We start from the raw sequence: 21824 nt of genomic DNA, 5'->3' as shown, positions 1-21824 counted from the left end.
ACTTGTGTAAACCATAGACATAAAGTGTAAACAGCTCGTGCCCGAAAAACACAACTAAATCTATGGTTGTTAATTAGCCTACTCAAGATAATAGAAGGAAAGTAACATTTCCGTTTCATATTTTTCTTGCATATTAAAGGATATATATGATCACTGGTCAGCAAATTAGTTGTGGTATGCCATAAAAACATAAAGAAGAAGTACTTAACGCAGCTTTGGCGCGTTGTCCCCATGGCAATCATTCCAACAAGGCTATCCACAGACCACACGAGTGTGAATTAATTCATCTCACCCCGCGTCTTTAGGCTCTTTATCGTCATTTTACGAGGAGGACACGTACATATACTATAGAGATAGCTAGATTTGTATTTACTTTGCAAGTTTCTTTTTTGATGGCTAGCGCTGACAGCTTTGTTGACATCCTAACGTTTAGCTAGCTTGCATTGCTAGCTAACGTTAGTAGTTGCTACAGAAAATATGTGAATGAATGTGGCCTTGAATTTATCCTGTAAGTTAACTGCTGCTAGTGTCAGTTTTGCACATGATTAACTGCTGTCTGTCGAGTCCCGAGGGCTACACTGATCTTGTTGCTGCCCACGGGAGATCTCAATCGATCGAAGGCCCTCCATTCATGTCAACTCTGCCTCGGCTCGTGCCCTGAGATCAAGTTTAGAAAATACTTGTTGTCACACTGATCTGTGTGTGTGCGTGCGTGCGTGTGTTTTTCTCTCAACAGAAGTGTGTGCATTCTGAAACTGAGGCAGAAGTGCAAAAGGAATAAAGCCTTGCTCATGAGGGATAGTGACTGGTGAGCAGAGAAGGACATCTATACTTCTCGATGTCTTCATTGAGAGAGAGAAAATCACAAGCATATTTAGATCTGGTGTCAGGGTCTAGCTAATAAACAAACCTCTGGGGTGTCAGCAGGGAATAGATGGCCTGATTGGGGCACAGACGGCCTGATTGGTGCATAGATGGCCTGCTCGGGGAATAGATGGCCTGCTCGGGCATAGATGACCTGCTCGGGGTATAGATGGCCTGCTTGGGGAATAGATGGCCTGCTTGGGGAATAGATGGCCTGCTCGGGGAATAGATGGCTTACTTGTGGAATATATTGCCTGCGTGGGGAATAGACGCCATGCTTGAGGGATATATGGCCTGCTTGGGGAATAGACGCCATGCTTGGGGGATATGTGGCCTTTTTGGGGAATATATGGCTTGATTGGAAATATATGGCCTGCCTGTGGAGTAGGCGGCCTGCTTTAATAATAGATGGCCTGCTTCGGAAACATATGGCCTGCTTGGGGAATAGATGGCATGCTTGGGAAACAGATGGCATGCTTGGGAAACAGATGGCATGCTTGGGGAATAGATGGCATGCTTGGGGAATAGATGGCATGCTTGGGAAACAGATGGCATGCTTGGGGAATAGATGGCATGCTTGGGAAACAGATGGCATGCTTGGGGAATAGATGGCATGCTTGTGAAACAGATGGCATGCTTGTGAAACAGATGGCATGCTTGGGGAATAGATGGCATGCTTGGGGAATAGATGGCATGCTTGGGGAATAGGTTTCATTTAGGCCTATTTATATCCCTCTTTACTTTAATGAGCTCTTAAAGTCTAAAATATTTCATTGAGGTAATATATTTTTGAATCTGTCATATAGTTACTTTTTTGTGGAAAGACTCCAATGACATTTATTTTCCTTTGGCTTTACTCTTTACAGCTAGCTTATTAACTTCCCTTTTTCAGACATTTCTGGTGGTTGTTCTGTGAACGCTTGGCTGAAGCTGAAAAGCATCCACTCTGAGGCAGGGTCTGTGACGAGCCATCATGGTCCGCCTCACCATGGATCTGATTTCCAAATCCAGCTACCATTTGAAAGACAAGAGAAGCTACTCCCTCCCACAGTACCTCAAGAAACTCACTCACCTGAACTTCTAATAAGTACATAGTGGACATTGTAAGTACGATACTACAGTTACCAAAATGAATATAGGCCAGCTATGTTTTGTTTCTGTGCGTCTCTCTTTTAGCTTCTAATGCGCAGGACGTTGGTGGCACCTTAATTGGGGAGGATGAGCTTGTGGTCATGGCTGGAGTGGAATAGGTGGAATGGTATGAAAGACATCAAACACATGGTTTCCTTGTTGTTTGATGCCATTCCATTTGCTCCGTCCTCCCCTCAGCAGCCTCCAATGTTCTAATGGTAGGGAAATCGTCTTTGTTTGTGAACGTATGTGTTGCAGGAAGATCTCTCCATGTGCAGAAACCTTACAGTCCTCTACCTGTACGACAATAAGATCACCCAGATCTGCAACTTGGGCTTTGCCTCAAACCTCACACACCTATACATGCAGAACAACAACATCACTCACGTGATAACCTCTCCAACCCACAGAAGCTCTCCAAGCTGTGAGTAGGAGCTTGTCCTATGTATCCAGTTTAAATGTTTGCCGTCTGTGCTAAAGCTTTGGTCGATACATTCATCTGTTTTTGACTGTCTGTGTTCAAATGTCCATGTTTCTCCATTCGTGGGTGTTTGTCTTTCCGTGCATGTGTGTATATCTCAATCTTATGTTTGTGTGTGTGTGTGTGTGTCTCTCTCTGTGCCATATCAGCTACCTGGAGGGAAACAGCATCACGGTGGTGGGGGGGTTAGAGGAGCTGAAGGAGCTCTACCTGGAGGGAAACAGCATCACGGTGGTGGGGGGGTTAGGGGAGCTGAAGGAGCTCTACCTAGAGGGAAACAGCATCATGGTGGTGGGGGGGTTAGAGGAGCTGAAGGAGCTCTACCTGGAGGGAAACAGCATCACGGTGGTGGGGGGGTTAGAGGAGCTGAAGGAGCTCTACCTGGAGGGAAACAGCATCACGGTGGTGGGGGGTTAGAGGAGCTGAAGGAGCTCTACCTAGAGGGAAACAGCATCACGGTGGTGGGGGGGTTAGAGGAGCTGAAGGAGCTCTACCTGGAGGGAAACAGCATCACGGTGGTGGGGGGGTTAGGGGAGCTGAAGGAGCTCTACCTAGAGGGAAACAGCATCACGGTGGTGGGGGGGTTAGAGGAGCTGAAGGAACTCTACCTAGAGGGAAACAGCATCACGGTGGTGGGGAGGGGGGGGGGGGTTAGGGGAGCTGAAGGAGCTCTACCTGGAGGGAAACAGCATCACGGTGGTGGGGGGTTAGAGGAGCTGAAGGAGCTCTACCTGGAGGGAAACAGCATCATGGTGGTGGGGGGGTTAGAGGAGCTGAAGGAGCTCTAAGGAGCTCTACCTAGAGGGAAACAGCATCACGGTGGTGGGGGGGTTAGGGGAGCTGAAGGAGCTCTACCTGGAGGGAAACAGCATCACGGTGGTGGGGGGGTTAGGGGAGCTGAAGGAGATCTACCTAGAGGGCCAGAGACTGCCCAGTGGGGAGAAGCTACTCTTTGACCCCAGGACTTTCTTCTCCCTCGCTGTAAGACCCAATAACAAACCAACTGGGATTGTAAATAAGATTGTTTTAGCTCATTTCACACCACAATTGACAATTTAAATGCAGGTTGTGCCTGTGCACCAGGATTCCACCATTGATCTAATGTTGCTCTTTATCGGTGATGTCATCATTTCCATCTCTGCGCAATCAGACCATATGTATATGTTCACAATCTGCATTATGTCCTTGTCTGGAAATGGTCTCTCAGATTTCCATAAGGAAACTGGTCCCTGTAAAAGCGGTATTGTGCTTAGTTTGATGATGTTAAAGAGAGCTCTGTGGCACTTTCTGGTCTCACAGATCAACCAGGGCTGTTTACTCCTCAGACTCTGGTTAAACAAACTGCAAATCTCACATTCTTGTTTTATTTTGATAATTAAAGAAATTGCAGCGCAAATGTAAGAGCTCCAGCTTTTTATCAATGCTTCCAGGAACTGAAATTAAGATGAATACCAAATTTGGACAGGCGTATTTAATACAACAGCATTTAATAGAACCAAAGCAATCTATTGTACCATTTTACAGTGTTAATCAAGGATCAATAATATATACTGGTTATACATATTATTTAAGTAGTTGTTCAAATGTTTTGCCATTGTATTTACAAAGTAGATTATCTTTGCGGGAATCTTTAGGTGTCTTGAATATCAACAGGAACAACATAGATGATCTAAAGAAACACACTTTGCTGCAGACAACCAGCTACAGGACATGCAGGTACGTTTCCTCATGAAAGCACTACTACTGATGGAACTAATACCAGTTGCCACTTACTCTACTCTTTACCAATGTGACAAAAGTGTAAACTGTGAGAATGTTGTGCGATCAAAATAATTACCCACATCACAGCAACTATGCGTGGCGTTGTGTATCAAAATCAACATGCTCGCTTTAAGCGGATCAGGGTAACATGAACATAGCAGCACTGCCCTCTGTAAGTGATGTGTGAAATGATATGGAGAGCAGAGTGCTAAAGAACCAAATCCTGCAAATCCCGCCAGAGGTTCCCAGTCTCTGCGACTCGCACAGGGTCAGAATTATTCAACAAATCAGCGGCCTGGTCCCCCAGGACTGCCCTCGCTGACAGCTTTAAAACAAGCGCAAGTTTCTCTCCTTTCTTAGGAGGCTGATTTTTCCTATTTCTCTGTGAGTCCAGCATTTGATACCTCCCCAGCAGTACCACTGAACTTGATGGGAGATTCATTAAAAGCAAAGATATGGTTTCTGCTCGCTGTGTTGACCTTGAAAAATGACCTGCTGTGCGTTCCTGAGGCTCCACTTCTGAGGTATTAAAAAAAAAAAAAATCTCTCTCTTTATGGATCTGAAAGGCTTGATGGCTGAATTCTTTTAAAAAGCCATTTTTTGATCCACACTATAATGTCACTTTGGGACATGGCATTGGAAGCACACTGTTAGCGTGGGTAACATTGGCACTCAACATAAATGATATTCCACTGAGAAGAGCAGCCCTCTGCAGGTAATTGCTGTACATGTGTCAGAGGGAGCTTTCATGTTCTCATATTTAGTGGATATCTCCTTTAATTTATACAACCCCTCTGCCACTATTGATCCTGCAAAGACAGCACCATGAAGGATCAATCCCTCCTTCAGCCCAGTGTGGTCAGAATCCCCAGGAAGCATTATGGATTTTTAAAATAGATTATGACAGGCAGTCAGCCAGGGTGACAAATGGGCTGGTATCTACCGAGGCTGTTAGCACTGCACGAGGACCAGAGAGGACGAGGAAGCGAAGTGCTGGTCAAATACAGGTTCATAACTGGCCAATCATTAAGTCCAGTGAGGAACCAGGGCCCAGCACAGTGCTCATCCAGCCTGGGCTGTTCTAGTCTTCGCGCCCCCGCGTGGGGGGCAATTTGGCGCTGGGCCGCTCCTCGCCAGGGCCCTTGTGAGTGACGGCCATGACACGATCATTTATCAAAGCCTGGGAGCGCGCTGCGCCGAGGGGTCCCCTCTGAACTGATTGCAGCGCGGGCTAGAAAAGTGGAAGCGCTTTGGCCGAGACAGGAAGGCAATGAACAATCAGAGCGTGTCCAGAGAGTATTCATATTTCCAGGCTTGGATTAATGTGCCTTTAGATAAACATACACTGCGGGGCAGGCAACACGCTTATTAGTCACATGACACCAGCGACTGTTTATTAAAACAAGCTGATGTGTTTGCACCTTTTCTCTTGGACTTTGCTCTTGGCAGGACAACCTTTGAATCGTGTTGTTGTTTTTGCTGATAGTATGACTTTCCCACTGGAGAGTGGTTTGTGTGGTTTGTTGATTACATTCATTGTTTGACTTCTTATACATTGTTGAATTTACAGTCTGTAGATGCATTATAAATGGATACTTTCGAGTCCTCCATATTCACTTTTTCAAAGGTTAAAGTGCCACTTTGTTTCCACAAATCACCTATCCCTTTACTGATAAGATAATGTACTGTTATATCCAGATCACTATCCCTTTACTGGTAAGATAATTTACTGTTATATCTTTATGACCGGCCAGATCACCTATCCCTTTACTGGTAAGATAATGTACTGTTATATATTTTTGCATCCTTCTGATAATAGAGACATACAGAACAAATATTTAAACCTCCATATTATTGATAGCCGTAATGAAGAACCTCTTATTACAAATATTTAAGAGACACTCAATTTGTCAGAACTTTAAAAAGTTAATATCCCATGTTTCCGCCATACACTTTTCTCTAAGGTCCACCGCACCGCAGTCCCTACTTTGGTCCTGTTGTGTGTGTGTCCGAAGTATTGTCAGAACTGTGACATGGTGTGTGTGTGTGTGACTTTGTTTGTGTTGCATCAGACTTCCACATGGGCCCCCATCCTTCATACAACTATAACTACGGCAACACCCGTGGTAAGAAGAATCATCTGGAGGGGGCGACCCAGCAGGAAGGTCCACTTGGAACACTCACAACTGGACAGTGCAGCAATGAGGTATTGTGCAAGTTCTCCCACTTAAAAAGATGAGAGAGGCCTGTAATTTTCATCATATGTACACTTCAACGATGACAGACAAAATGAGGGAAAAAAATCCAGAAAATCACATTGTAGGATTTTTAATGAATTTATTTGCAAATTATGGTGGAAAATAAGTATTTGGTCACCTACAAACAAGCAAGATTTCTGGCTCTCACAGACCTGTAACTTCTTCTTTAAGAGGCTCCTCTGTCCTCCACTCGTTACATGTATTAATGGCACCTGTTTGAACTTGTTATCAGTATAAAAGACACCTGTCCACAACCTCAAACAGTCACACTCCAAACTCCACTACGGCCAAGACCAAAGAGCTGTCAAAGGACCCCAGAAACAAAATTGTAGACCTGCACCAGGCTGGGAAGACTGAATCTGCAATAGGTAAGCAGCTTGGTTTGAAGAAATCAACTGTGGGAGCAATTATTAGGAAATGGAAGACATACAAGACCACTGATAATCTCCCTCGATCTGGGGCTCCACGCAAGATCTCACCCCGTGGGGTCAAAATGATCACAAGAACGGTGAGCAAAAATCCCAGAACCACACGGAGGGACCTAGTGAATGACCTGCAGAGAGCTGGGACCAAAGTAACAAAGCCTACCATCAGTAACACACTACTCCGCCAGGGACTCAAATCCTGCAGTGCCAGATGTGTCCCCCTGCTTAAGCCAGTACATGTCCAGGCCCATCTGAAGTTTGCTAGAGAGCATTTGGATGATCCAGAAGAAGATTGGGAGAATGTCATATGGTCAGATGAAACCAAAATATAACTTTTTGGTAAAAACTCAACTCATCGTGTTTGGAGGACAAAGAATGCTGAGTTGCATCCAAAGAACACCATACCTACTGTGAAGCATGGGGGTGGAAACATCATGCTTTGGGGCTGTTTTTCTGCAAAGGGACCAGGACGACTGATCCGTGTAAAGGAAAGAATGAATGGGGCCATGTATCGTGAGATTTTGAGTGAAAACCTCCTTCCATCAGCAAGGGCATTGAAGATGAAACGTGGCTGGGTCTTTCAGCATGACAATGATCCCAAACACACCGCCCAGGCAACGAAGGAGTGGCTTCGTAAGAGGCATTTCAAGGTCCTGGAGTGGCCTATCCAGTCTCCAGATCTCAACCCCATAGAAAATCTTTGGAGGGAGTTGAAAGTCCGTGTTGCCCAGCAACAGCCCCAAACATCACTGCTCTAGAGGAGATCTGCATGGAGGAATGGGCCAAAATACCAGCAACAGTGTGTGAAAACCTTGTGAAGACTTACAGAAAACGTTTGACCTCTGTCATTGCCAACAAAGGGTATATAACAAAGTATTGAGATAAACTTTTGTTATTGACCAAATACTTATTTTCCACCATAATTTGCAAATACATTCATTAAAAATCCTACAATGTGATTTTCTGGATTTTTTTTCTCATAGTTGAAGTGTACCTATGATGAAACTTACAGGCCTCTCTCATCTTTTTAAGTGGGAGAACTTGCACAATTGGTGGCTAACTAAATACTTTTTTGCCCCACTGTATATTCCTATCATCCATATGAAACATTCATGAAAAAGAGATTGAACGAGTCAAAATCTTGCTGGATGTTGCATATTTATTAAAGGTCCAATGCAGTCGTTTAAAAAAAACAAATTACATCTCAAAATCATTTCTGGGGAACAATTTAAGTACCTTACTGTGTTTGTTTGTAAATGTAAAAGTAAAATGGTCAAAAAGAAACAAAAATGGCCTTTAAAAGGGGAAACAGTACTGTAGTGGAAAAGTAGGAAGATAAAGTGGCAGCAGCAGCAAAGGTTTCAGATCAAGATATCATCATTGCCTGTCACCAATACAATCAATTAAATGGTCTCTTTGGTCATTTATTAGTACCGTTTTTTAATACATCCATATGGGACACAAAATTGTGGAAACAGTCAGTGTTTTTAGACTGTTCAATATAACAGATTTAGAATACAGTGGCTCTTCCCACCCATGTTTGATAATTGATTCATTTCTTAATTCATTCATACAAAAATGAGAGCCAAATGTATGTTTGAATAAGAACGTGTATTTAGTTGGTATAAGTGATTTAAACATCAACATGTTTCACTTAACTGTTTGTTTCCTTTTGTATACATGCTTGACGAATGGCCTGCTATTTGTCAAAAAAATAAAATAAAATAGCAAATAAACACTTTTCTTCCCTGCTGTCGGCCTGGGGTTGACCATCAGTACAATATCAAAAGTTTATACAGTGGCTTTCTCTTTAATATACATTGCTTGATACTTTTTCATACCATATCCCACTTAAACATATGCCACTTATACAACATTAAAGAGGTTGATGATCACTTACTGGTCAGCTTTCTCTCGGTTCTCCCAGGCCACGGAACCTGAAGAAAGTCTGACATGCCAGCTCCGCTAACACACACACACACACACACTCTGATGACCCTCTCACGTCTGACCCTTACCTTGTACACAGCACATAGCCTAAGACTGCTGTCGTCACACATCAGGAGCGGACCTGACCCCTGAAACGCTTACTAGGAAGGAGTCTACTGTTAGTGACTGATGGACTGTGGTAGAGGCACTTTATGCATGGTACTGTATATCTACTACCTGCACTCTTTGCCCATGGCAATGGAGTCTATTGAAATTATACTCGCCAATATTTGCCCTGTTGAAAAGTGACAACAATTATTCTGTTTTATGTCTTGCAGTGTAAATAATGGTAATTTATTTTTTTAAAATATTTTGTACATCAATGATAGTTGGTTTTGCCTGTTTGTTGTGTGTACCTAAGTGTACTTGATAAGAATGTTTAAAATACCTGGATTTTGGAGTGTAAGATTTTAGAGTGCGATGTGTTTATTTATGAATTCCCCTGAATGCCAAAGAAGGGTGTTTTCCTATGGTGTGTCCATGCTGGAAAGTCTCAATTTCACTTTATAATTTTTTTAAATTGGATTTTTCAAATAACATCACCAATTTGGGAAGTTATATCCCATAACTTTATATCGAATAAATCCACATAAATCCAATCTGAATTTGTTTTATTCCAAAGAAATCACTTGGAATAGCTTCAATTTGAGTTGTTACTATCTGGTGTCTTTGGCAGTCTATTTTGTCTGTTCCCGTTGTGTAAAGGACATGTTTTGTGGGACACCGACGGTATGTAATGATGTCAGATAAATAAATAAATAAATACCAAGTCAGTTAAGAACAAATTATTATTTACAATGACGGCCTATACCGGTCAAACCTGGATGACGCTGGGCCAATTGTGTGCTGCCCTATGTTTTCGAACCAGGGTGTCTGTAGTGACGCCTCTAGCACAGTACCTTAGACCGCTGCGCCACTCGGGAGATATGCACTTGATTGCGCACCATTGCCATTTTATAAGATTCTTGTATAATAAATGGTGAATGTTTTCATTTCAACAGAAGCCTTGGTTAATTGATCAACACTTATTAAAAAACAAAAAAAAGTAATTTTAGAGCATCAAATTGTATTCTTCACATGCTTCGTGAACAACAGTGAAATGCTTACTAACGGGCCCTTCCCAATAATGCAGAGAGAAAATAGAGAAATAATAGAAAAATAATAACACGCAATAATAAAAGTTTTAATAAATACACAATGAGTAAAGATAACGTGGCTATATATACATGAGGTACCAGTACCGAGTAGAGGCGCAGGGGTACGAGGTAATTGAGGTAGATATGCACTGTACATATAATAAAGTGAGAGCTAGTTAACAGTATTGCAGCAACGGTTGTGATGAGTAAAAAAATGTGCAAACGGGGTCAATGAAGGTAGTCTGGGAAGCTGTTTGGTTAACGATTTAACTAACTATTTAGCAGCCTTGTGTCTTCGGGTAGAAGCTGTTTGGTTAGCGATTTAACTAACTATTTAGCAGCCTTGTGTCTTCGGGTAGAAGCTGTTCAGGGTCCTGTTGGTTCCATTCGTGCATCGGTACCGCATGCTGAGCGGTAGCAAAGGACATATTAATTGCATATTGCCTGCAGTCCCTCTCTCATAATGTGGAAATAATCCTCCAACACAACACAGCCAACACAACAAATCCTCGCCGAGTTAGGAGTAATATTGGGTTGGTTATTGTATGCTATAAGTCCCTGTCTAAATTCCCTCCGCACGTCTAAATGGGCTTTTTAAAGTATGTCGAAGTATAACCCCTGAAAGATGTGGGGTAATTAGGGAACGAAGCTTACTTAACCCTTTTTGCTCTGCCTCATAATTAGTGGTCCTCCCCGAAGCAATTCTGTTACTCCATCCTAACAAAAATAATGTTTATTAAGAACCGTCTAAGGATATAGCCTATATTATGAATAATTGCAATCATTCATTTGCCGACATCTCCGTTTGCGGACCCTGAAAATCAGTGATTAATTTATGTGTCGCAAGTATTTCCTCATGTAGGCCTGTGTTGATTGCATTGTTTAAAGTTTGTTTATTAGCCCTAGCTGTTTCATGGAAATCAGACTATTTTTCTACCTGCAACTCAAGGCACCCTGGCAATTAGTCAATTTTGCATATCACCTTACCCTCTAGTCATCTTGTCATCATGGTCTGCTGCAACCATTGGCGTCTGCAACATTAGCACCAAAATATTAGGGACTGTTTATTTGGGCATGTACCTGATATAGCCCCCTTGAAGCCTTTAGAAAGCAAAGCAGTGACCGAGCACTTGGGTAGAAAGGCAGGTATACCAGTTGACGACCCATATCAACGTAGTAATACAGATGACCTCTCTTTATTGACGTGACCATAATATGACAAAAAATACATGGTTTGCTCACATATATATGGTTTTGAGAGAAATACCGTCCCCAAAATGGTGTTCGCTAGAAAAAATGCTGCCTCTGGTGTTGAAAAGGGGTCACTCCTCTCTCCCCTCTGACACAAACAAGTTGTGAAAGGGGAAAGTCTCTCCCACTGCCAGGCAGTCTTAAGGGCTTATGATTAATTACTCCGGAGTCTAAGAGTTGTCAGCTCTTTGGGTATCCAATAAATTAGAAGCTCCTGAGAGTTTTAAGCACACACGCAGGTGAGCACGCATAGACGCGGACCACTGCGCACCTTTTTCCGCGGCCGCGCCTCTTTATAAAGATTATCTGTACTTGGAGCGGCAGGGCTACTTTTCTCCACCTCCTACTGTAGCAGCAGTGGAGTCTGTGTGGTGCACGATACCTCTCTGCATTGCCTTGATGTCGTTACTCAAGGCGGCGTTTTGGGGGAAATTGTAAGGTAAGTTCTCCTTATTTTCATAGACGACATGGCTTGGAATACATTCAAAGTAATATTATTTTCAGAGGGTTATGAGGTGTTTTGATTTCTTGATAACACCATCAAGCACAGTCAGTTATGTAAACATATTTAATGATGGTGATGGAACGTGCACGATAATTGGTATTATTTACATGAGTCTGCACCACACCAAATAATGATGCAACTGCCATAGAACTATATATTATATGTTTCACATTCTTATGTCAAATTAAACTTGGGAAAGCAGCCTTCTTAGGTCAAGGTTAACACACGTGGGTCTCAGTATGATTCTTTTTCAAATGCTTTATTGCAATAATAATGTGATTATATTTTCTTTGATATTTGATTGACATTCTTCACAACAATTTAGTAATGTTTTTATTGCATGTTGATTAAGTGCATGTTGCCAATATGCGCAATGAATGCTTTATATGGGTATTGCAAATTTAAGTTTACTCAATAGGCCTAATTGGATACAGAATTTGTTGCAATACTATTTTAGCATTAATCTTTTTCAAAATGCCTAAATATTCAACGGCGTGTTTATACACAAGTTAAAAATGCGCACAGTTCAAGACAAGGGTGAGGATTTGATATGCCTGCCTTAATTTATGTTGAGCAACTAACTTGGCCTGTTGCAGATCATTTCAATGCATTTGCGCACACTGGTCAATAGACCTACATAAACTTGTACTATATCTGTAGGCTAATGTAGGCTTATTATAAAATATGTAATACATATTTTTTTTGTTTCAATTACAGTCTTGGCATTTTCAGTTTGTTTATGTAATTAATAGGCAAGTGAAAATGTACATTCATCAACAAGACATATGTTACCCGTCAGGTTTATAAGTGCTCCCTATATGGTTGGAAGACAGACGATACGCATGGATAGTGGAAATGGCCCAGTGACGGTTATGGATGAGAGTCCCACGTCTAGCCCCAGCTCCAGCCCCAGTCCTGACATGCTGACCATCGACAGTCGGCGTCCGGAGGCCCTGCAGCACTCCAGGGTGGTCCAGGCCGGTGGACTCGGTGGCAGAGGGCGACCGGCAGCAGCCAACGCAGCACGGGAGAGGAGTCGAGTGCAGACCCTGAGAAGCGCATTCCTGGAGCTACAGAGGACTCTTCCGTCGGTGCCACCGGACACAAAACTGTCCAAGCTCGACGTGTTGATTTTGGCCACCACGTATATTGCCCATCTGACTCGGACCTTGCAAGAGGAGGGGATGGAGGAGGGAGAGAGCAATAGACAAACAGAGGCCTTACACTCGCTGAAAGGTGAAGGTTACCTGCACCCTGTGAAAGTAAGTAGGCCCAACACATTTTGACGTTGAATTGATATCGAAATTCCATTTGAAACTAACCTGACAAAGTGTGTGATAATTGTGTCTCAGCTCTATTCGATATACCACATGATAATAAAAAAAATATTTGGCTAACAATTATCAATCATACATGCATAAAATGCATTTAGCCATCATTGCACAACTTTTTATATTACACAGATCTTTAAAATGAGTAGGCTTCCTATTATGTTTAATACAATTATACAGAGAGGAATGGCTATTATTGGTAATTGAAAGCACCAATTTGCACCATAAATTGTGTAAAATTAAACATTTAAATTAATATATTGCTTAATGTATGTGTGTTCAACTGAATAATTACTTAAAATAAACTTAGCAACATATTTGTTTCTTCATTTATTAATTATATTTTCAGGTGCATTGAAATCAGTTAACTGCACTCACTAAATAATTTGTTATCTTTTTATCTTAACAGAAGTGGCCAATGCGATCCAGGTTATACGTCGGCGCCAGCGGTCAGTTTCTGAACAATTCAAAACCGACAGAAAATCAAGGCGCATCATCGTCGACCTCGCAGACATAAATCTATCCACGGCATAAGGGATTTCTAATTCAGACGACCATTAATTAGTAAGACTCTTTCAGCTAAATCCACCAATGAGGACTTATGAAATGGACAGCAGATTCGTCGTCTGACAGTGCTTATTATTTTTTATTTATCAAACAACTGAAGTCTCTGCTTTCGACTTCAGTATTTTCATGTAAAGGAGACAGTCTACTCTTTCAATAGTAGGAACACATTGTAAATTAATATATTATGTGATTATGTGATTATGTATATAAAATCTGAGAAAGCCTGAATATTGTTGCTCTTATTTTGGCCATGCTGTGTTTCTGCTCTGCTGTTCTGTGCCTGTTGGAGATATTAACGTGTATATGTATACTTTTTAGAAATTCCGTGTCTGGTGAAATGAACATTTGCACTAAATGCATGTGTGAATAACTTAACATCTGTCATGTGAAGTGATCTGTCAGAATCTCAATAGTGGTAGGAGCCTCTTCATCTTCATCAGTTTTTTGATAATGACTTGAGGAATAGAAATAAGACATGTCTCCCATTCCATCGGTTGTAAATAAGTTTACTGAGATGTATTTGTTCTAAGTGGCCTAAATAATCATGTTCTGTCATTTAAGTCCAGCTTTATCTCTTAACAATCAAGAGGGATTCCATTTGATTATTTGCATGAAAAGGGAATTATGAGTTGACATTCATTTTTTGCAGTCAGATATATATTTTACACAAATGCACAATTTTGCAACCACAACAAACTCCTAATTACAATAAATGTTAATGCATTTCAAGGCACATATTGTGGAATGGGCCCTAAGTCTATTCAAAATGGTAGTGACTCTTTCAGTGTGGTGTATAGTGTGTCCAGATACCGAATTCAAAACAATGGGAACTGGGAACGCGGAAATCTCTGAATTCCGACTTCAGTGTGTTCAAAACAACTGGGAACTCGGAAAAAAACTAGCTCTGACTGGGAAATCGATTTGAACGTCATTCAATTCCGAATTCCAACTCGGGAGGTCGGGCCTTTTCTAGAGCTCGGACTTCCGGAGCTGAAGATCACTGAAGTCATGATTTGACCTCCCAGTTGTTTTCAACTCGGCAAGAGGCCACTTCTATTAAAGGGAATGTACGGGATTTGGGCAATTAATTGTAAAAAATGTATCTACTTCCCGAGACTCAGATGAACTGGATATAATTTTTATGTCTCTGTGTTCAGTTTTAAGTAAGCTGCCAACTACCGTGAGCGCAATCGCTAACTACTGGAAGTCTATGGGAACAGCTAGTAGGGGAAATCGATAAAGGGCCTCATTGCCAAAATCCCAAACTATCCCGTTAAACTATAGCATAACTTTTGAGAATTTTAGCTTTATGAAGTTGATATCGAATGTTCAGAGATCAATTTAGAAAGTGCACTTTTATGTAGGCTACTCAGACACTGTTACACTTCTGAAATGTGAAAATTGGAAACTTAGCACAATATTCAAAAGAAAAACTGATAGTTATGGTTTTAAAGGCCCAGTGGAGTAAAACAATTGATTTCCCTGTGTTTCATGTACAATCAGTAGCCAGTTTATTAGGTACACTCATCTATACTGAACAAAAATATAAACACAAGAAAGTGTTGGCCCCATGTTTCATGAGCTGAAATAAAAGATCCCAGAAAATGTCCATTCCTATCAAATTTTGTGCACCAATTTGTTTACATCCCTGTTAGTGAGCATTTCTCTTTTGCCAAGATAAGCTATTCACCTGACAGGTGTGGCATATCAAGAAGCTGATTAAACAGCATGCACATCACACAGGTGCACCTTGTGCTGGGGATTTTTTTTTTAAACAACACAAATGTGCAGTTGTCACAACACAATGCCACAGATGTCTCAAGTTGAGGGAGCGTGGAATTGGCATGCTGACTGCAGGAATATCCACCAGAGCTGTTGCCAGATAAGTCAATGTTCATTTCTCTCCGTCGTTTGAGAATTTAGAAGTACGTCCAACCGGCCTCACAACCTCAGACCACGTGTAACCTCGCCTGCGTGATCGTCTGAGATTAGCCATCCAGACAGCTAATGAAACATGTCTGTAATAAAGCCCTTTTTTGGTGAAAACCTCATTCTGACTGGCTGGGCCTGGCTCCCCAGTGGGTGGGCCTATTCCCTCCCAGGCCAACCCATGGCTGCACCCCTGCCCAGTCAAGTGAAATCTTTACCGTTGCCAAGATAATCCATCCACCTGACAGATGTGGCATATTAAGAAGCTGATTAAACTGCATGATCATTACACAGGTGCACCTTGTGTTGGGATATTTATTTTTTTTTTAATGCAGTTGTCACAACACAGTGCCACAGATGTTTCAAGTTTTGAGGGAGCGTGCAATTGTCATGCAGACTGCAGGAATGTCCACCAGAACTGTTGCCAGAGAATTTAATGTTCATTTCTCTACCATAAACCACCTCCAATGTCGTTTTAGAGAATTTGGCAGTATGTACAACCACAGACCACGTGTAACCACGCCAGCCCAGGACCTCCACATTCAGCTTCTTCGCCTACAGGATTGTCTGAAAACAGCCACCTGGACTGCTGATGAAACTGAGGAGTATTTCTGTCTGTAATAAAGCCCTTTAGTGAGGAAAAAATCATTCTGATTGGCCTATGCCCTCCCATGGCTGCGTCCCCGCCAAATCATGTGAAATCCATAGATTTATTTCAATTGACTGATTTCAAGTTAATGTCACATGCACAAGTACAGTGAAATGCCTTTCTTGCAAACTCAAAACCCCAAAATGCAATAATCAGTAACAATGTAATACTAGAAAAAAACAGGAGAAGAACTGTAACTGAATTTTTGCATGTTACATTTATATATTTTTTCAGTATACTATCGAGTTGGACCCCCTTTGCCTCCAGAACAGCCTGAATTCTTCAAGGGAATGGATTCTACAAGGTGTCAGAAACATTCCAACGTTTGGTATCAAGGTACAATTGATACAATTTGCTACAATTGGTGTCATGGGACCTAACGTGTGCCAGGAAAACATCCCCCACACAACTACACCACTGCCACCAGCCTGTACCGATGACACTAGGCAGGATGGGGCCATGGTTTCATGCTGTTTACACCAAATCCTGACTGCCTTCAGCATGACGCAACAGGAACAGGGATTAATTGGACTAAGGCAATGTTTTTCCACTCCTCAATTGTCCAGTGTTGGTGATCGCGTTCCCACTGGAGACGCTTCTTCTTATTTTTAGCTGATTGGAGTGGAACCCGGTGTGGTTGTCTGCTGCAACAGTCCATCCGTGAAAAGGACAGACGAGTTGTGTGCACCGAGATGCCATTCTGCACACCACTGCGCCGTTATTTGCCTGTTTGTGGTCCGCCTGTGAGCTTGTACGATTCTTGAAATTCTCCTTTGACCACTCTCGTTAACGAGCTGTTTCCGCCCACAGGACTGCCACTGACTGGAAGTTTTTTTGTTTGTCGCACCATTATCGGTAAACCCTAGACACTGCCGTGTATGACAAGCCCAGGGGGCCGTCCGTTACTTAGATACTGGAACCGGCGCGCCTGGCACCGACGATCATATCACACTCGAAGTCGCTTAGGTCACCCGTTTTGCCCATTCTAACGTTTAATCGAAGCAGTAACCAGATGCCTGTCTGCCTGCTTTATAAAGCAAGCCACGGCCATGTGACTCGCTGTCTGTAGGAGCGAACCGTTTTCATGAACGGGGTGATGTGTCTAATAAACTGGCCACTGAGTGTGTATTTCCACACTACGATGATAATGCCCTTTTAGTGTAAGAGCTGTCTGAAAAGACTGCCTGACATTTCTGCCTGTTTTGGTGGGATGGAGTTTTGGCCTGCCTGTTGACCGTTAATAGACCAATAAGAAAGAGAGTTCCAAACCTCTCTGCCAATAACAGCTTTTTTTTCACCTTTCCCCTCCCCACTCAGACCACTCCCAGACAGTCCTAGAAAAACAATTTGTTTGAGAAATTGCTCTTTGTTAAGCCATCTTTTTGACAATGTTAATTGAAAACCCACATTAAGGTACTTAACGTAAATTGTTACCCAGAAATGATTTGATATTGAGATCAAAACAGCTGCATTGGACCTTTTAATTCAAATGAAAATGGCCAAAACACAAATACAATTAAAACACCGTTTTCAAAAGTTATAAAATAGACCTATTAGCTGCCTCATAATAATAGGTAAAACCTTGTAGGGTGTTTTTGGTAGTTGCCTGCGTGATGTGAGCTCAGACTGCGCATGCCAATAACGATGAAGCAGGAAGTCTCATCTTTCTCTGTGGAAGAACAACGAAGGAGGACGCATGGAGGTTGTATGCGCTCGCACCCATATTATTTTTATGAGCAACAACTTGTTGAGTTCCCCGTTCAGGCAACAGGTAGGTTGCTAATAACATTAGGCAGTCGGTTTTATTCAATAATAATGCAAATTGGTGTTTTAGCTGGCTATATAAAATACCAGAACACTAGCATGTTAGCTAACCTGACGTTTCCGCCGTCAAAATAAGGATTATATCCTTCCCTCTAAAAATGGATTCGAAATCATTTACGTAGTTTTCTGTAATATAATCGTCCCGTTTCAATGATACAATTTTATTGACTAGGTTAGTAAGCGAACCGTTTCCTTGTCACTGGTGCGCTGCGCTCGAGGGCCACGAATCAATGCCACTGATCACGTGAGTAGGCAGACTGTCGTGGCCATAATGTAGTTAGCGCTAGGGTAAGCGAGAGACTGGTAATGTATGGATATTGTCTGGCAAAGGGTGCAGCTCATTAATTATTTAATAATCATTCATTTAGTTTGCTAATTAACCACTCCCTCATGTTTATGCTCAAATTGGTGCATCCCGCAGACATTTGAGGCACTTTTGTCGGTGCATGTGAGCTGTTGGCAATAATACTATGGATAATTTTACCAAAATAAATTGACGGTTTACTCTTGGATCTTAGTATCATGTGTGAATGGAATGGAATAAATGACTTATCGAACGGTGTATTTGGGCCTAAATGTCCCAGCAGTATTGTAATAAATCATACTGTCTGCTGCTTGTCCCAGATCCGATGATAAATGGCCCCTTTGTCATTTCGGCCCCTATTGTTAGTTAGGTTACTGCACACCTGCTCTGGTCACCGATCATCGGATACCACGGTGGTCTGTTAATTGTCTTCGCAATGACTTCATTGTGGAATCTCGACTTTGGACGTCTCAAAGGAGTAAAGGTCTTGGTTAAGGTCGTGATCTGCTGTTGAACCTTCCTTGGAAAGGCTGCAGTGTGGGCTTTCATTGTGCAGTACTCCCAAGCTGTGTTAAATGTGCCCCCTGACCCTAAGTTCATTACTCATTTTAGCTGTCTAGTTGTGTTCGGAGTGCATTGGCTATTCCTTCAGTACAGCTTATCCATGCAAGATAAAAACCAATAGTGCCACACCAGTTACCTGGCAATTACTTGGGAGTACTATTTTTGGATGTCACTCAGACTTTTTCAAAGTGCAGAATGCTTCACATAGCTCTGAATGTGGCTCTCTTAATATCTTTGAATATCTGAGCAGTAGAGTTGTGTGCGATCTGAATCCCAGAATTAGCTGAACCTTGAATTTGTTAAATTCGACAGCTGTGTAGGCTGATTTATGACAGTGTTTTTAAATATACAGCAGCAGGAATTTCACTTCAGGTTTTATGTATTTCTCTTATAGCGTTCATGGACTTGAAGGGTGTTGAAGGATCCAGACACGGATGCATCCTTTGTTGTACTGGAGTGAGTCGTCCATTCTTAAACCAAGGTTTATTAAAAGGCCTAGAATATCATTTTTGCCGTTAACTACCAGTAAAATCACAACAATGACCATACCACAACTGTCAGTCCAATTTGATTTATACATTTTTTTGTCACAAAGTTCATTCAGTTTTTTTCACAGGTTTTTCTTTTGGGGACAGATGGTGCTGGCTATGCCAGTAGTGTACTGAGGTGAGTTCATTCCTAACTATAAGCTATGCTCTGCTAGTCGGTTGTTCTGCTGGTACTGTGATGACTTCACACATTTGCCGTTTACCCATCTGACTAAATTGGGGTGTTGAGACTGTGACTAACTGAACCAGAGCATTATTCTAACTAAAGAATACAATTTCAACCCACATCTCGATTGGAGGCCAATGATCATCAGTATAACAATTTTTTTCTCCCACAGATTTGATTGGCTGGCAGGGTACTGAAGACGCTATAAGAGATCTACACCAGGGGTGTCACTCATTCCATAGAGAGCCTAGTGTCTGTGGGTTTTGGGTTTTCCTTTCAGTTAAGGCTTAGACAACCAGGTGATGGAGTGACCTTAACTCGTCAATCAAGTACAGGGAGCAGTGAAAACCTGCATACACTCTGCCCTTCGTGCAATGAGTTTGACACGCAATCTACATCTTGTTTTTGGTGAGTTAGGCCTATACCTTCTCGTTTCCACTGGCATTAACCGACTAGTATACAACCAGCCCACTTGAGTGGCCTGTTTGAAATCTGTTTTCCCTTTGGTTAATGTTGTGATGAGTTATCATTTTTGCCGTTTACCCATCAGACCATTATTGGGGTGCTGACAGTGTGACTAACTGAACTACCATTATTCTGAGATATATTTTACATTATCTATCAAATTATAATTTTAATAAGATTCTGTTCTTTCATAGAGTTAATGGGCCAGGATGTATATTGAAGACTGATGTAGATCTTGCCCTGTGGTGAGTAAAATATTATTTTTAATCTGAGGGCCAAACATGTCTTTGATCGGCAAATGTGCACGAAACTGGAGTGATGAGTTCTACATTTTGCCGTTTACCCATCAGACTAAATTGGGATGCTGAGAGAGACTTCCTGAACTACAGTATAATTGCTTGTATATTTTGCCTAACTACAATCAAATGATAGTCATGCTAATAGACTGTTCTCTCCTAGATTGGGTTTGATGATCCAGTATGTGGAATATGAAGACTTAAATCTCAACCCTATGGTGAGTGTGAGGGCTAAATAGCCAACTGGTTTCCTTCAGTCTTCTACTGGAGTTGTGATGACTTCTCACTTTTGCTATTTACTGATCTGACTAAATTGGGATGCTGTGACTAACTGAACTGCCAATATTAGCATTGATCATTATAGGTAGACGCAGCGATATGGTATAGATGCATTGAGTAAAGGGGGTCAATTTCCACAACTAAGAGTGTTGAAGCGTGAGCATCTTGCTTAGCTCAATATCTGCGGTGCACCTCGTGGCAGGGGCATTTTGCAGGGTCTACCTTCAATCATTAAACCTGCAATCCCTGACTAAGGTTTGAGACTCTTATTTCATCATGCAGGATTGTTAGGCCTGCAGTAGGGGAGTTATTTCCTGGGTTGAAAGGTGTCCATTCATTTTAAATGGAATTGATGCCTTTTCTGACATTTCTGCTAATTTACCCTGCTGAAAAGCCATTCATTTGAATTACCAGCATTGTAACTAAACCCACGATGGTAGAAAGTTGTAGGTTGATGGCTAATCTCATTAGACAATGGTCATTTATTTAACTGATTTCTTCTATTTGTTGACAATTCACAAGGTTTGGAAAGCAGTGCATGAACTCCTTCACAAATATGACCCTGGAGACCTAAACTATCACCCTATTTTCACCATTCTTGCCTGTCAAAAAAAGCACAACCTTGGTCTGACTCCCCTGCTTAAGGTTAAATGTTTGTTTTAATCAGATTTTATTCTGCCCTGTTATGAAATAAAATATTTTATGGTACATTAATCGCAATCTTTTTTCTGCCTACATTGAATTACACTGAAAAATATGAATGTTACAGTTCATGTATTTCAATTGACTGCAGGTGCGTAGCCATGGGTTGGCCTGGGAGGGAATAGGCCCACCCAGTCAGAATTAGTTTTATCACCTGTCTGGGTGGCTTATGGTGAGGTGACATCCAACCGGTGAGGCCGGTTGGATGTACTGCCAAATTCTCATTCAATACTCTGGTGGACATTCCTGCAGTCAGCATGCCAATTCCACTCTCCCTCAACCTGATATGTGGCTACAGCAATCATGCTGTTTAATCAGCTACTTGGTATGACACACCTGTCAGGTGGATGGATTATCTTGGCAGAGGAGAAACGCTCAATTTGAAGCGCTTTGTGCAT

General features: G+C 41.9%; 1 protein-coding gene, 1 long non-coding RNA gene and 1 pseudogene across 2 annotated transcripts; all 3 read left to right on the top strand.

Moving 5' to 3' along the window:
- The first annotated feature begins 1837 nt into the window (after positions 1–1837).
- On the top strand, positions 1838–5699 carry LOC139366807 (protein phosphatase 1 regulatory subunit 42-like; annotated as a pseudogene).
- A 6888-nt stretch (positions 5700–12587) lies between these two features.
- Positions 12588–13650, top strand: LOC139366717 (transcription factor 24). Its single transcript, XM_071104406.1, has 2 exons — positions 12588–13064; positions 13543–13650. The coding sequence occupies exons 1-2, from the start codon at positions 12588–12590 to the stop codon at positions 13648–13650; spliced, it is 585 nt and encodes a 194-aa protein (XP_070960507.1).
- Positions 13651–17958: 4308 nt separating this feature from the next.
- On the top strand, positions 17959–21479 carry LOC139366716 (uncharacterized). The gene is made up of 5 exons (XR_011626793.1): positions 17959–18049; positions 19365–19636; positions 19857–20092; positions 20344–20394; positions 20609–21479. It is a non-coding gene; the product is annotated as an uncharacterized lncRNA (long non-coding RNA).
- The last annotated feature ends 345 nt before the right edge of the window (positions 21480–21824 follow it).

The sequence above is a fragment of the Oncorhynchus clarkii genome, chromosome 15, assembly GCF_045791955.1.
Source record: "Oncorhynchus clarkii lewisi isolate Uvic-CL-2024 chromosome 15, UVic_Ocla_1.0, whole genome shotgun sequence".
Taxonomy (NCBI): Eukaryota; Metazoa; Chordata; class Actinopteri; order Salmoniformes; family Salmonidae; genus Oncorhynchus; species Oncorhynchus clarkii.
The sequence above is the reverse complement of the archived record's forward strand: the minus strand, read 5'-3'. Positions and strand labels throughout refer to the sequence as shown.